The sequence below is a fragment of the Myotis myotis genome, unplaced genomic scaffold (assembly GCF_014108235.1).
Source record: "Myotis myotis isolate mMyoMyo1 unplaced genomic scaffold, mMyoMyo1.p scaffold_m19_p_11, whole genome shotgun sequence".
NCBI lineage: Eukaryota > Metazoa > Chordata > Mammalia > Chiroptera > Vespertilionidae > Myotis > Myotis myotis.
In genome coordinates, this window is record NW_023416315.1 from 68,493,874 (window position 1) to 68,509,657 (window position 15,784).

General features: G+C 40.3%; 1 protein-coding gene across 3 annotated transcripts in view; it reads left to right on the top strand.

The window, feature by feature from the left end:
* Window positions 1-15,784, top strand: part of AASS (aminoadipate-semialdehyde synthase) — a 70,036-nt gene that overhangs the window by 32,571 nt on the left and 21,681 nt on the right. For all 3 annotated transcript variants that reach the window (XM_036328836.1, XM_036328837.1, XM_036328838.1), the window contains exons 12-17: window positions 5,785-5,844; window positions 6,031-6,098; window positions 8,578-8,699; window positions 8,880-9,006; window positions 14,564-14,674; window positions 14,980-15,088. In XM_036328836.1, coding sequence (XP_036184729.1) covers window positions 5,785-5,844; window positions 6,031-6,098; window positions 8,578-8,699; window positions 8,880-9,006; window positions 14,564-14,674; window positions 14,980-15,088 — 597 coding nt within the window. The remainder of the gene's footprint in view (window positions 1-5,784; window positions 5,845-6,030; window positions 6,099-8,577; window positions 8,700-8,879; window positions 9,007-14,563; window positions 14,675-14,979; window positions 15,089-15,784) is intronic.

Genomic DNA, 15,784 nt, shown 5'->3' on the forward strand with positions numbered 1-15,784 from the left:
ACTGCCCCTCCCTGCCCTCCAGCTGAGATATCCCTCTGGAACTTCAGCTACTGCCTGTGGGAGCCCAGCCAGCCTTCTCATGCCTCTGCACTTCCTACCAGTCTCTATGTGGTCTCCACTTTCTGTCCTTGGTTATCAGGTGTCTCTCCAGCTAGCCTTCAGTTGATTTGTCAGGGTGCTTTTTCTCTAATTTAGTTGTATTTCCAGTTTGGTCCTAGCAGATTGTCAGTGTAGCTTCCATTTACTCCGCCACCATTTTGAATGTTCTGTCACACTATTTTTATTTATATATCACAACTAGAGGCCCAGTGCATGGATTCATGCACTAGTGGGGTCCCTTTGCAAGGCCTGCAGAGATCGGGCCAAAACCAGCAGTCCAACACCGCCTGCTGCTCCTGCCTGCCACCTGCTCATCCTGGCCCCGCTGCACCTACCATGGGCTCACGCCCAGTCAGTCCTGATTGGGAGAGGCTTGTGCTGCTGCAGCAGCACTCACCAGCCATGAGCCCTTCCTCTGGTTCCCGTCAGTCAGCTAAGCTGTGCTCCTGCTGTGGGAGTGCACTGACCACCAGGGGCAGCTCCTGCGTGAACATCTTCCCCCTGGTGGTCAGTGTGCGTCATAGCGACTGGTCGACTGGCTGTTTGGTCGCTTAGACTAGAGGCCTGGTGCATGGATTTGTGCACATTGAGAGGAAATTAATTGGAAGAAATATTTTAGAGGCTGGGGAGGGACTGCGAGAAATTGGCCAGCCGGGGAGGGACTGTGGGAGGTTGGTTCCAGAGTGTGTCTGGCTTATCTTGCCCAGTCCCGATTGGGGCCAATTGGGCTGGCCAGCTGGTGAGGGACCGTGGCAGGGCTCCAGGGTGTGTCCGGTCCATCTTGCTCAATCCTGATCGGCCGGACCCCAATGGCAAGCTAACCTACCAGTCAGAGTGTCTGCCCCCTAGTAGTCAGTGCGTGTCATAGCAACTGGTGGAACGAAGGGTTGGACACTTAGCATATTAGGCTTTTATTATATTGGATAGCCCTCTAAACAGCTTGGTGGGCTTGCCTTGAAGGCATTTATTTCTGTGCTATCTTGAAGACTGAACCTTTGTGAACATTGATGGCTGTCTGTATTTTAGTGTTGATATATATGTGTCAGTTTTCCACTAAAATATTAAGTATATTGTCTGTGATCTCTTCTGATAATTGTATGTGAACTGTATTTAAAGTATATGCACTGTCCTTTCCCCCCCAGATTTTTCTTCTTGACTTAAGGTCCATATAGCTTTTTTAGCATTGCAGGGTACATTCTATTATTTTGTACCAACATAGAATTTTTGTTTTACTTGAATTCGATAGATATTTACTGTCTGTTGGAACAAGGCACACACATGGATGGAGAGAATGAAAACACAGGCTTTGATCTATAGAAGCATGAGGTCCAGAAGGGGATGAGATAAGTGTGCAAACCAGCCATCAGGTAGAATGTGACAGTCATTAGAAAGATGGCAGTGAAGTTGTGGAGTGAATGTTCTGTCACACTATTTTTGTTTATATATCACAACTAGAGGCCCAGTGCATGGATTTGTGCACTAGTGGGGTCCCTCCGCATGGCCTGCAGAGAATGGGCCGAAACCAGCAGTCCAACACCGCCTGCTGCTCCTGCTCATCCTGGCCCCGCTGCACCTACCATGGGCTCACGCCCAGTCAGTCCCGATTAGGAGAGGCTTGTGCCACTGCAGCAGCACTCACCAGCCATGAGCCCTGCCTCTGGTTCCTATTGGTCAGCAGAGCGCTGCTCCTTCTGTGGGAGAGGCTCTGTCCTGTTGGGTGAAGTTAGGGAAGCTCTTATGAAAGAGGTGACATTTGAGCTGGCTCGTGATAGATGTAGAGTATCTGTTCCTTTGCATGGTAGTGGGAGGCACAATATGTGCTGGAGACGGGAGAGCAAAGGAGGGAGTTAATTTAACGTAGGGTTTCTGATTGAAGTAAAGGTTAAGTATGTTTGTTCCATATTGGAAAGGGTCTTAACATCAGAAGAAATAGCTTGAAAGTAATTTGGGCAAGAGTGATGAGGTCTCCGTTGGCCCACGAACTGAAGGGTCCCGGCTTCGATTCTGGTGAAGGATATGTACCTAGGTTGCAGGCTGGGTTCGTGCAGGAGGTAACCAATCAATGTGTCTCTCTCACATCGATGATGTTTATTTCTCTCCGTCTCTCCCTCTCCCTTCCACTCTCTCTAAAAATCTATGGAAAAAATATCCTCGGGTGAGGATTACCCCCCTCACCCCAAAAAAAAAGAAAAGAAAGAAAGAAAAGAGTGATGAGCTCTCAAGGCTCTATGTGAAAGTGATATGGCTTCCCATATGCTCAGGACCCTGTGCTTGCATGTGTGTAATTGGTGGATTGAGTAGCCTTTGGTTGTCTGACATGTGTGTCTTTCTTTTAGTTTCTTAGGGAAAAGTCCATTGAACTTTAATAATTATTGCATGTACCTACTAATATATTCACTGGATATTTACCATTTTATGATGTAGCAGGTATATGGCAGAATGCCAAGTACAGTCCCTACCTTCCAGGTGTGCTTAGGGGCAGTTTTGGTAAAGACGTCACAGCTGAGACAGTTCTTCAGCTGTACCTCAGAGGAGGAAAAGTGGGAGCTCCAGGTAGAGGAACAGCATGGAGGCATTTACCTGGCTAGCACAGAAGCGTACAGAAGCATGACCCGGAGCAGGAACTCCATGCTGTTAATGGGTCTGAAGAGTTGGGTGTGAGGCAAAAGGGAGAGCTGACGTGGGGAGGCAGCACCAGCCAGTAGAGAACTTGTGGGACACTTAGGGACACTTCAAGAGACTTTATCTTGAAGGCAAGGGGAAAATATTGAGTTAGTTTACGTAGGCACAGGGAAACAATCAGTTTTGTGATTTTAATGAAAGGAAAAAAGGTGAGAGGTAGTTCCCATGATCCCAGTAAGGCCAAAGAAAGACTGTAGAAATATAGAGAAAGAGCCCAGATAAGGGAAAGATACACAAGAGTTCAGTGGTTTGACCATATGCAGAGTGAAGTTCAAGCCTCATTTTATTATCTACTAATGGTTTCCGGCCTGTAGACAGGGTTGGTAGGTAGAGGAGTCAGCTTGAGAAGGGAGCATTCCAAGGGTGCCTGGAAGAAAGAGGCAGTGGGAGGACCCTAGGTGTGTTAATTTCATGAACTTCCCAAAGTATGTCCTGGCTTATCATATATAGATATATATATAGATAGATAGATATCTATATCTATATCTATATCTATATCTATATCTATATCTATATCTATATCTATATCTATCTCCTATCTAATAAAAGAGAAACATGGTAATTAGCCATACCTCTGCTACCCTTCCCATTGGCTAATCAGGGTGATATGCAAATTAACTGCCAGCCAAGATGGCGGCCGGGAGCCAGGCAGCTGGAAGCAAACATGAGGCTTGCTTGCTTCAGGAACGGAGGACTCCAACGTTCCCCGCCTGCCGCTGCCAGCTTCTGAGCTTGCAGTTTGAAACATTGTTACAAATATAGAAGCTAAACAAAACCCCAGAAACCTGCTTTCAGCCAGCTGGGATCTCAGAGCTGGAGTTGAAACAGTGTTTCGATTATAGAACCCAAACAAACCAGATACCTTCTTTCAGCAGCAGAGGCCTAAGAGCTGGAGCCAAGCCTCAGAGCTAAAGCTGGCCCAGAAAAAAGAAAAAAAAGAAAAAAAGGAGCAGTTGGGAGCATCAGTCACCTGCCAGCCTGAAAACAGCCCTCAGCCTCTCACCCAGACTGGCCAGGCACCCCAGTGGGGACCCCCATCCTGAAGTGTGTGTGACCAGCTGCAAACAGCCATTATCCCCTCACCCAGGCTGTCCAGGCACCCCAGTGGGGACCCCCATCCTGATCCAGGACACCCTTCAGGGCAAACCAGCCAGCCCCACCCATGCACCAGGCCTCTATCTTATATAGTAAAAGGGTAATATGCCTCCCAGCACCGGGATCAGCGGAGCCGCGAGGCCTCCCGGCACCGGGATCAGCGTGACAGGGGGCAGCGCCCAAACCCCCTGATCGCCCTGTGGCTCTGTGTGTGACAGGGGGTGGGGCTACAACCTCCCTATCCGCCGTGCTCTGTGTGTGACAGGGTGCGGCGCCCCAACCTCCCCCCCCCCCCACGGGCCCTGCTCTGTGTGTGATGGGGTAGAGCCATAACCTCCCCATTGGCCCTGCCCTGAGTGTGAGAGTGGCGGCGCCCCAACCCCCTGATCGGCCCTGCTCTGTGGGTGATAGAGGGCGGTGCCCCAACCCCCTGATCCGCCCTGCCCTGAGTGTGACAGGGGGCGGTGCCCCAACTCCCCTATTGTCCCTGCTCTGTGCATAACAGGGGGGAGCTCCCCAACCCCCTGATTGACCCTGCTCTGTGCGTGACAGGGTACAGAGCCCCAACCCTCCTGATGGGCCCTGCTCTGTGCGTGACAGGGTGCAGCGCCCCAACCCCCTGATTGGCCCTGCTCTGTGCATGACAGGGTATGGAGCCCCACCCCCCTGATGGGCCCTGCTCTGTGTGTGACAGGGGGTGGCGTCACAACCTCCCCATCGACCCTGCCTTGAGTGTGACAGGGGGCAGTGCCCCAACCCCCCAATGGGCCCTACCTTGAGCAGGACTGAGGGTGGCATCGCAACCTTCCAATCTGCCCTGCTCTGTGCATGACAGGGGGCGGCGCCCCAACTCCCCAATCAGCCCTGCTCTGACCCCGACCAGGGTCTGTACCTAGGGATTGGGCCTGCCCTCTGCTACCCGGGAGCAGGCCTAAGCCAGCAGGTCGTTATCTCCCGAGGGGTCCCAGACTGCGAGAGGGCACAGGCCGGGCTGAGGGTCCCCCCCCTTCCCCCCCCCAAGCGCACAAATTTTTGTGCACCGGGCCTCTAGTCTATATATATAAATAGATAGCCTAGGTGTCTTGTGTTTTAGATACATGACAGTAGTTTTATGTGTATTTTAATGCAGAAAGTAAGTACTCCCATGCCAGCATCTGTTCAGTTTACTCTTTCTTAGTTGGGTGAGTGCTCTAGATTTAACCTATGGATTGTCTCATTAACCCTAACACCCTGACCACCAGAAGCAACAATACTGATTTATATGATCTTTACCCCTTGGCAGTCTATTCTAGAGTGGGATTTTTTGTAAGAAAAGAGGAGACCAAGAAAGATGTTAGGATGTTAAAATGAGTGATGTCGTTTTTGTTGTTGGCCATCTGACTCATTCTTGCAAAATAAAGGGAAGAGTGTGGATGACTTTTTGAAACCTACTTCTTGAAGTCATTTTCCCTAACACTTTGGAAAAGCTGATGTGTCTATATTCAGAACTAATATTGACTTGAGGGAGATTTCCTATTGGGGCTTGATGGCTTGTTGCCCGAACCTTTGAAATGTGAAGGAAGCCCCCCCAGAGCGAGGCTATAGACCTTGTGGTGATACTTGCCATCATGCTCAATATGACACATCTAACGTGTGTGTGTGTGTGTGTGTGTGGGGGGGGGTGTCTCTGAGTTTTTCATGTTTCCAGTAAGTGAAGATGAATTTAATCAGATTTTACTTTTAAAATTGAGAAATAGCATGTGTTTGGGGGCAGACTTCACTGCTTGCAGAAGTCTTCATTACCAATTATTGATCTTTAGAAACTTTTCTAAATTCCTTTTTCTTTTGACTAATGTAATATGAATAGAAATGCCAAGAAGCCTTCCTTGCAATGTCATTTATCTCTTACCAATCTCATCTTCCTTTCAGATATTGTCAGATGCAACACAGCCTCTTGAAAGTCAGAATTTTTCTCCTGTGGTGAGAGATGTAAGTTCTAAAAATAATTTTTTTCTATGAGTGTACTTTTCCCCACTGCCATCCCCCCCCCCCCGCCCCGTCTCCCTTCCCTTCCTCCCTCCCCATGTCTCTGTCTCTTCTCTATCAATCATGAGCCCATGTTTGTGGGACTAATATGTGGATATTAAAGAAATGTCTTGTGTCATATACATTTAGGCAGTGATTACATCCAACGGTATTTTGACTGATAAGTATAAATATATCCAGAAACTCCGAGAGAGCAGGTAAGCATTGTTCTTATCTTGGATCTGATGAGTATTTTTTAATGTTTCAATGTGAGTTCAGAAGAACTAGGTTTATACAACAGGAAAAATTTGAAAATGCCTATAAATATAGGACACCCAAACTAAGTGACTGGTTGAAACCAGTGTGAATTATTATCTCTGGGACAGTGTTGGGCTGTATCCTATTCTGTGTAGATTTGTATGCAAACCAACGTAAGTCCAAAAGACCATCCTTTCTGGGAACCCTCTCTCTAGCACTTTGCCTATTGTCACGCCTCTGTGACTTGCTTGAAGGACAGTGAGCAAACTAACTCTTTCTGAGGTGCTTTCAGTCTGGTTTTTAGTTGAGGGTTTGGACTCTTTTGTGTAGTGTAATATTTAGGAAAGTGGGCTCTTGGTTAGAGAGTAGAAGCTGTGAAGAAAGAAAATGACCAGAAGTCGGTTTTCCCGGGGATTCTTCCTAGGAGGAAGGTGCCAAAAAGTACCGTGACGTCTGCCCAAGAGAATAGTTCTCACAGGAAGGCACTTAGCTAAGGCCCTCGTTCCCTCACCTGCTTTTCCTACTCAAAGTTTGAAAACGTTGACATTTCTTTGGAATGTTCTAGTCCACTTCAGCTGAGTGCACTTGGTTTGTGTTTAGCTCTGCTCCCCACTGGTCTATTCCCATCTAACAAAATAACCCATGCACTGAATGCTCAGGAGAAAGCAGAGTGGGGAAATTCATAACAAATAAACAAGCAAACAGATTGTCTTATCTTCTTTCTCAGTTGTTGTCTCTACAAGAGGTAAATGCGGAGCGCTGCACAGATCTGTTATGCTTTTTCCATGTATTTGCTTGTGGTTACTTTTTATGCTTCAATGAAATATTTTGGCACAAGACAGCAAGAGTGTGTAATTTGTGTGTCAAAAAAACCAGCTAACTCTGCAACGTAAGAGAGTTAATTATTGGGGAAACGTCATGTGTATTTGTTTTTTTATACTCCCTGTGTCTTTTGATTCTCATCACCTGATACTAATACTAATCACCTGATCTCATACTAATCCTAATGCCAGCGGGCTCTGTGGCGCAATGGATAGCGCATTGGACTTCTAGTGACTAATCCTAATGCCATATCTAACGTGACCAGTGACGATGGCATCTTCACTCTTACACACCTTATTTCATGTGGCAGCAGGTCTACTTGGCTCCAGTCACTAGGGTTTCCTGCCTTCCTTCCCTAGCGGAATCTAGTGCCAAGAGAGTAATATGAAGATTGAATTTTGAAAGGAAATTTAATTATCTTGCACCCTGCCTTATTCTTATGTTATCTTTATCACTTAACACAGAGGTTATTAACCTGGAGTGTTTGGGGGTGCCAATGAGATGAACTGTATTAGAATCTAGGTGCGATTTTTTTAAAAAAATTACTTTGAACACCACATTGAGACATCAAAATATGTTTCCATTATATACACTGTAGGAAGTGTTATTAGGAAGCACATCCAATAATCAAATAAAATAGTGATATTTTCTGGGAGATGGTATGGAATGGGGGTAGAAGTTAAAGACCTTCCCTCATCAGTAATATAAGTATTGGGGTGATGAGAGACAGGGACATTTTACATTTATAGTTATTTTTATTCAATCATAATTAATGAAAAAGTCCAAGTTTGAGAGATATCCTGGTCTAAAAGAGCTAAACAATAGAGCTTGCTGCTTAAGTTCCTGGCACCAGGCCATTTCCATGGTTGTACATTGATATCTGGGAATTTGATTCAGAAGGCCTTTATTGAGTACCTATTGTATTTAAGACAAACTAAACTGAGAATCAGTGTGTTTATAAAGATGAGTAAGACTTAATCACTGTCTTGGAGGTCATAGTTTGTTGGAAAGACAAAGAGTTATCTGTCAGGAAAGTACAAATTCTGAACAAAATGAACTGTTCAAGAATTAAATTCCTGCCTGGTAACTTCTCTTAGGTTTCTATATTTGAACCCTGACATTTGTGATTTCAAAGTTATGGTTTCAACTATTGTCAAGTGATCCTAAAGATAAACAGCCAAACAAATGTCTAATATGGATGATAATAATCTCCTCGGATTTTGTGTGGAGTGAATAAGGTTTCCATGGTAAAGCTTCTAGCACGATTTTGAATCACGTCCCCTGGGAGGACAAAGTGTGAGACCAAGTTACTCAGTCGTGAGTAAGAGAGTCAATGGTCCAGCATCTGTGACTCACTAGGCAAATGCATGAAAGTCTGTGAACATACACCTCAGAGATGTCAGGGACTGTTGTCCATTGTACAAAATCTAAAATAATCAATGAAAAATGTTAGTGTAGGGAACTCCCATTGAGGTTCTTTTTATGAATAATGTGGGGAAATTATTGCTTCATAGTGTTAACTTTTAGTTTGGTTTGTTGCCAGCAAGATTCTATTATTTAATTTTGTTGTTGTTGTTAAATGATACGCCTACCCTGCCTTTTGATTGATTTTTATAGGGAACGTGCTCAGTCACTTTCAATGGGCACCAAGAAAAAGGTCTTGGTCCTTGGAACTGGTTATGTATCTGAGCCTGTGTTGGAATACCTGTCAAGAGATAACAACATAGAAATAACAGTAGGTAAATGAGCCCGATATTTGAAGAAGAAGAAGAAAAACTCATTCCATGTTTCCCTTGTGAATTTTAAATGACTGTTTTGTTTCTAAACTTTGAAAAATTACTTTGGAGATATTAAAATGTGTTTGCTCTCTGACTAGTAGAGGGAAATCTAAAATTTGGACTTCTTTATTCTTGAAATAGGCTCTGACCTAAGGAATCAAATTGAGCAGTTAGGCAAGAAATATAATATCAATCCTGTTATCATGGACATCAGTAAACAGGAAGAGAAGTTGGCCTCCTTGGTGGCAAAACAGCATCTTGTCATCAGGTTAGTATTTAGCAAGAAATGATTGCTGCGTATTTTGTTGGTGGTGTTATTTCTCTTTCCTTAATTTTAAAATTTAGCAAACTGGTAGCCTTTCATGAAAGTTAGCATTAGCAAAATCTGTTTTATATTTAATTTTTCTTGATTGAGTTTCCCTGCTGAATAGTGATAATGCTGTGGAACATGGTTATCCTGTAATGTTCCTCAAATAACTTATTTTTAAGTTGCAGAAAGAGTGTTTTGAGGTAAGCACAGTGACTACTAAAAATAAAATAAGGGATATGTTTCACAAAAAAATATATAATGATGTATCAAATCTTTTTGGTTTGAATGTTTCAATTTTAGTTTTTGATGTTTTAAAGTAAATATTAATCAAGTTTGATACGTTGCTTTGAAAATTACATTTGTATTTTGTGTATGTTTTTACAAGTGGTATTTCCAAGTATTTGAATTAATTGACTTAGAGTTATGGCCCCTGGCTAGTTACTGTATCACATAAACAATCAGTTATGAACTCTAATCCCTTTGTCTAAAAAAGCACCATCAATCAAAGTTCTATCATTCTAGTTCTCAACATATTATTAGGTTAGTGCAATTAATGTCAAATAAAAAAATATTAGATCTAGATAACACTTTTAGTAGGCAAGTTTTCAATGATCAGAAGGTGACAAGTCTCCACTTAACCTTTCAGATGATGTAATTCTACACTTTCTATTAATACTTTTTCAACAAAGCATTTTGCAAGTATTTTGCTCATTGGCTTTTAAATTATTTCCATATTTAGTAATAATTCTTTTTATGTTTTTATTCTCAATTACAGTTTAGTTTTAGTATTATTTTATATTGGTTTCAGATGTACAGAATCGTGGTTAGACAATTTTTTTATTATTTTTTTATTTTTTAAATTTATTTTTATTTATAGAGAATTTTTTAAGGAGTGTTGAAAATTTAATATGATTTTTCTAAGTATTCAAAGGGATTAAATAATGAACATTATTAAAGTATTCTTAATCTTCCAAAAATATACTACAACACAGAAAGTTAAGGGTTTCACTTAAATTTAATTTTCTTGTGCTTAAGTAAATAGCTATTAATTTATCCATGGTAACTTTTCTTTTCTTTTTTTTTAAAATTGAATTTATTGGGATGGCATTGCTTCACAAAACCATACAGGTTTCAAGTGTACAACTCAACCAAACATCGTCTGCCCACTGCATGTGCACCCATCGCCCCAAGCAAAGTATCTTTCTGTCACAGTTCTCCCCACCTTTACCCAGCTACCTCCCACTACCTTTTCCCTCTGGCTATCACCACAGTGTTGTCTGTGTTATATACTTAAGGGGTTGGTTGTTTTGTTTGTTTGTTTTGCTTAATTCTTTCACTCTCTTTCATAGCCCTTCAACACCCTCCCCTCCTTCAGCTGTCAGTCTGTTCCATGTATGCATGCCTCTGTTTCTATTTTGCTCGCCAGTTTATTTTGTTCATTAGATTCCACATATAAGTGAGATCATAGGGTACTTCTCTTTCTCTTACTGCCTTATTTCACTTAGTATTATAATCTCCAGGTCCATCCATACTGTTGCAAAACTTAAGATTTCCTTTATTTTAAGTCCCAGTGGTATTTTTTTTTTGAGCTTTTTAAATTTTTTTTTTTTAATATTTATTGTTGAAAGTATTGCATATGTAATTTTCCCCCATTAACCCCCTCCTGCCCACTCCTACCCCCTAGCCCAGGCCTTCACCATCCTATTGTCTGTGCCCATGGGTTATGCTTATATGCATACAAGGTCTTTGCTTGATTACCTCCCACCTACCACTCTCCCCCACCTTCTGTCTGAGATTTCACACTCTGTTCCATGCTTCTGTGTTTTTGGATCCACTGCATTCCTCAGTTTATTTTGTTTCTTAGATTCTACATATGAGTAAGATCATGTGATACCTGTCTTTTTCTGACTTATTTCACTTAGCATGATACTCTCCAGGTCCCTCCATGCTGTCTCAAAGGGGAAGAGATTCTTCTTTTTTACTGCTGCATAGTATTCCATGCTATAAATGTACCACAGCTTTTGGGGTCTTATTTGGTTCCATATAAATTTTTGGAGTATTTGTTCTAGATCTGTGAAATATGCTGTAGGTATTTTAAGAGGGATTGTATTGAATTTGTAGATTGCCTTGGGTAGTGTGGACATTTTAATGATGTTAATTCTACTAATCCATGAACAGGGTATATTCTTCCACTTTTTAATATCTTCCTCTATCTCTTTTTTCAACATCCTGTAGTTTTCTAAGTATAAGTCTTTTACCTCCTTGGTTAAATTTATTCCTAAGTATCTTATTTTTGTTGTTGTTGCAATGGTAAATGGGATATATTGTTTAGTTTCTCTTTCTGAGAATTCTTTATAGCTGTATAAAAAAGTCATTGATTTTTGACTGTTGATTTTGTATCCTGCTACATTGCCAAATTCATTTATTAAATATAGTAGTTTTTTGGTGGAGTCTTTAGGGTTTTTCATGTACAATATCATGTCATCTGCAAATAATGAGAGTTTTATTTCCTCCTTTTCCATTTGTATGCCATTTATTTCTTCTTCTTGTCTGATTGCTGTGACTAGGACTTCTAATACTATGTTGAATAAGGGTGGTGAAAGTGGACATCCCTGTCTTATTCCTGTTCTTAAGGGAAATGGTTTTAGTTTTTGTCCCATTGAGTATGATGTTCGATATAGGCTTGTCATGTATAGCTTTTACCATGTTGAGGTATACTCTCTCTATTCCCATTATGCTGAGAGTTTTTATCAAAAATGGGTGTTGAATTTTGTCAAATGCTTTTTCTGTGTCTATTGATATGATCATGTGATTTTTGTCTTTCACTTTGTTTATGTGATGTATCATGTTTATTGATTTGTGACTATTGTAACAGCCTTGCATCCCTAGAATAAATCCTACTTGGTCATGGTGTATGGTCTTTTTAATATGTTGCTGGATCCAATTTGCTAATATTTTGTTGAGGACTTTAGCGTCTATGTTCATTAGCGATATTGGCCTGTAATTCTCTTTCTTTGTAGTGTCTTTATCTGTTTTTGGAATTAAGATAATGCTGGCCTCATAAAAAGAGGTTTTTTTAAAATTACTGCTTCAATTTCTTTAGTTGTAATTGGTCTATTCAAATTTTCTGATTCTTCCTGAATTGGTTTTGGAAGATTGTATGTTCCATTTTGCCCAGGTTGTCCAATTTGTTGGCATATAGTTATTCATAGTATTTTTTTTTTTACAATCCTTTGTATTTCTGTTGTATCAGTTGTTACTTCTCCTCTTTCATTTCTGATTTTATTTATTTGGGAACCTCTCTTTTTTTTTCTTGATGAGTCTGGTTAGAGGTTCATCGATCTTGTTTATCTTTTCAAAGAACCAGCTCTTGGTTTCACTGATCTTTTGTAATGCCTTTTTAGTCTCTATGTCATTTATTTCCACTCTAATCTTAATTATTTCCTTCCTTCTACTTATTCTGGGGTTTGTTTATTGTTATTTATTTATTTATTTTTTACTTCTTTTAGGTATAGGGTTAGATTGTTTGATTTTTTTTCTTGCTTCTTAAGGTTGGCCTATATTGCTATGAACTTCTCTCTCAGGACAGCTTTTGCTGTGTCCCAGAGATTTTGGATGGTTGTGTGTTCAGTTTAGTTCATTTCCAGGCAGCTTTTTATTTCTTCTTTGATCTCACTGGTAACCCATTCATCGTTTAATAACATGCTATTTAGCCTCCATGTTTAGCCTTTAGTTTTTGTTTTTTTTAAATTGTAATTAATTTCTAGTTTTATACCATTGTGGTTAGAGAAGATGCTTGATATAATTTTAATCTTTTAAAATTTGTTATGACTTATTTTGTGCCCTAACATGTGGTCTATCTTTGAGAAATTTCCATGTGCACTTAAGAAGAGTGTAATTTCTGTTGCTTTGAGATAAAATGTTCCGTAAATTCATCTAATCCAGTGTGTTGTTTAAGATTGCTGTTGCCTTGTTGATGATTTTTTGTCTGGAAGATCTATCCATTGATGTCAGTGGGTGTTAAAACCCTCTACTATTACTGTATTGCTATTGATCTTTCACTTAATGTCTACCAATAATTTCTTTATATATTTAGTTGCTCCTATGTTGGTTGCATATATGTTTACAGGGGTTATATCCTCTTGTTGAATCAATCCCTTTAGTATTATGTGGTGGCCTTCTTTGTATCTCATTATGGCCTTTATTTTGAATTTTATTTTGTCTGATATAAGCTATCCCAGCTTTTTTTATTTGCATGAAATATTTTTTCCATCTCTTTACTTTCAGTAATAACTTCTTTGGATTGAAAAAGCCAGGAAATAGAGATCAAGGGCTTCCTATTGATACTGGCAAAATATGCACATAATTTTATTCTACATGATAATAAATCTATTTAACAATACTTATTCTATTGACCTGAGCAGGAGTAGAGTCTAAGAAATTATGTTTTATGTGAAAGAGAGAAAATCTCAAGTATGCAGGATGACATTGACATATACATGGACATAGTGTGAATGTGTTTATAAGTTTGTATTTATATTTTCATGGTTACTATGTAGAATGCTTTATCAAATAGGCAATAAGCTAGTGGAACTTAAATAGTGTTAAGTAAGTTACAGTATGTTTTATTATTTCGTGGATAGATTATGAATAAACTCATTTATATAAACATTTATAGAAATTCATTTTTTTGTGATTGTGTATTCCCAGCACCAAATTAAAACACCAAAACCAGATTTCTAGAAAACCCACTTTAAGTTGAGTTTTAAGTACATCTTCAGTTTTTCACTCAGTATATAGCCTTTTAGCCATTCTGATAGGCTTTACACCAGGCAATACCATTAAAACCTATCTTCCACCCTGGCCCTTCATAGACTCTACTCTTTAATGTAACACACAGGCCACCTAGACTAAATTTCACCCCTTTCTGATAGTCATTTGAGAAATGTGAAAGTGAAAAGAACAACAGCCTTACCTTTTAGTAGGGGGCTCTAAACAGGATATAATAGAAATATAAGGATGGATGAAATAAATCCCACTTAATGTTATAAAAAATAGTTGGATATCTGAAGAGGAAGGACATTTGGCTTTGGGGGAATCTGGGAAAGCTTCTTGGAAGAGATAACTGTTTAGACATTTCTTTAAAGAGGGAATGGCTGGGTGGGGGGTGGGGGATGAGGGTGAAGGGAGCATTCCATGTGGAAGACACAGTGAGTAAAGGTTCAGAGATGGCAAAGTAAAGGCTGAGAGTTGAGAGTTACAATGGCTTCTTTGGTTCCCACATATGGTTTATAAAGAAGATGGAGGGAGAAAAATAGCAAAGTTAGGTGAAGGTCATATTGTGGGGAGTTTTAAATGTGATAACAGGATGCATGTGTTCTATAGTCCTCAAGGAGTCACTGATCATCTCTTAGTAAATTAATCAGAGCAATGTCTCCGCTTTAGTGCTTCAAGGTACATAGAAGATAGGGTTGGACAAGAAAGTTTCTGATTGGCTCCTCCCTTTGTTTTTAAGCTTGTTGCCTTACGTATTGCATCCTCTTGTGGCCAAGGCATGCATCAAAAGCAAAGTTAACATGGTCACGGCAAGCTACATCACACCAGCACTAAAGGAATTAGAAAAGAGGTAAGTTCAGTTTCAAGAAAGTAGCTCCATGGCATTATTTTTATTTTATTTTTAAATTTTTTTATTGACTTCAGGGAAGGAGAGAGAGATAGAAATATCAGTGGTGGGAGAATCATTGATTGGCTGTCTTCTGCATGCCCCCTACTGGGGATCGAGCCCGCAACACGGGCATGTGCCCTGATTGGGAATCAAACCGTGACCTCCGGGTTCATAGGTTGACACTCAACCACTGAGCCATGCTGGCTGGGTGTATTAGTTTTATTTCACATTCAACGTTTTCTTCCTCCTGTTTTCACCTGTTGTAGTGTGGACGATGCTGGCATCACAGTCATTGGTGAACTGGGATTGGACCCTGGTCTTGATCACATGCTAGCAATGGAAACGATAGATAAGGCCAAAGAAGTGGGAGCCACAGTGAGTCTCATTTACACCCAAACATTCATTCAGGAAAACATTCAAAGGTCCAGGTTTCTGTGTTTGCAAGCAATCTTTCTATAATTTTGATTAAAGGTGTTGCTATATCCTAGCTTGTACTTTGACCAGAAATTTCAAGTAAAATTCTGTAATGGCAGAAATATCTACATGGTAAAATAATGTCCACCTCTGAGCAATCAATTTTTAGAGAAATAGATGCTACTATAATATTTTGGTTTAATAAAATATTTTAGACTGCCTTAAAGATTCTTTAATAAAGTTTGACTTTTAAAAGTGGGAAAAATTCTTTACAATATTATCCATTTATTGGTACATGAAGTATCTTTTATACATGAGAAAGAACTATTGGGCATTAAATGTGATGAATCAGATGAAATGTTTTAGGTTTTATGTGCGTAATATATGTAATCAAATATAGATTCAAATGAATTATAATTACAGTGGAACCTTGGTTCTCGAACGTTATTCATTTGGGACAGATGTATGAAAACCGAAGCATTTTTCTCCATTAGAATAATGTAAATTGAATTAATGCATTCCAGACCCCCAAATGATTCCCTGTTTTAACCTTTATTTTTTATTTTTTTAATGTTTCTTTTTTTATTTTTTTATTACATATGTGTCCTTATCCCCACATTACCCCCCATTCCCCCACTCATGTCCTCACCCCCCTGT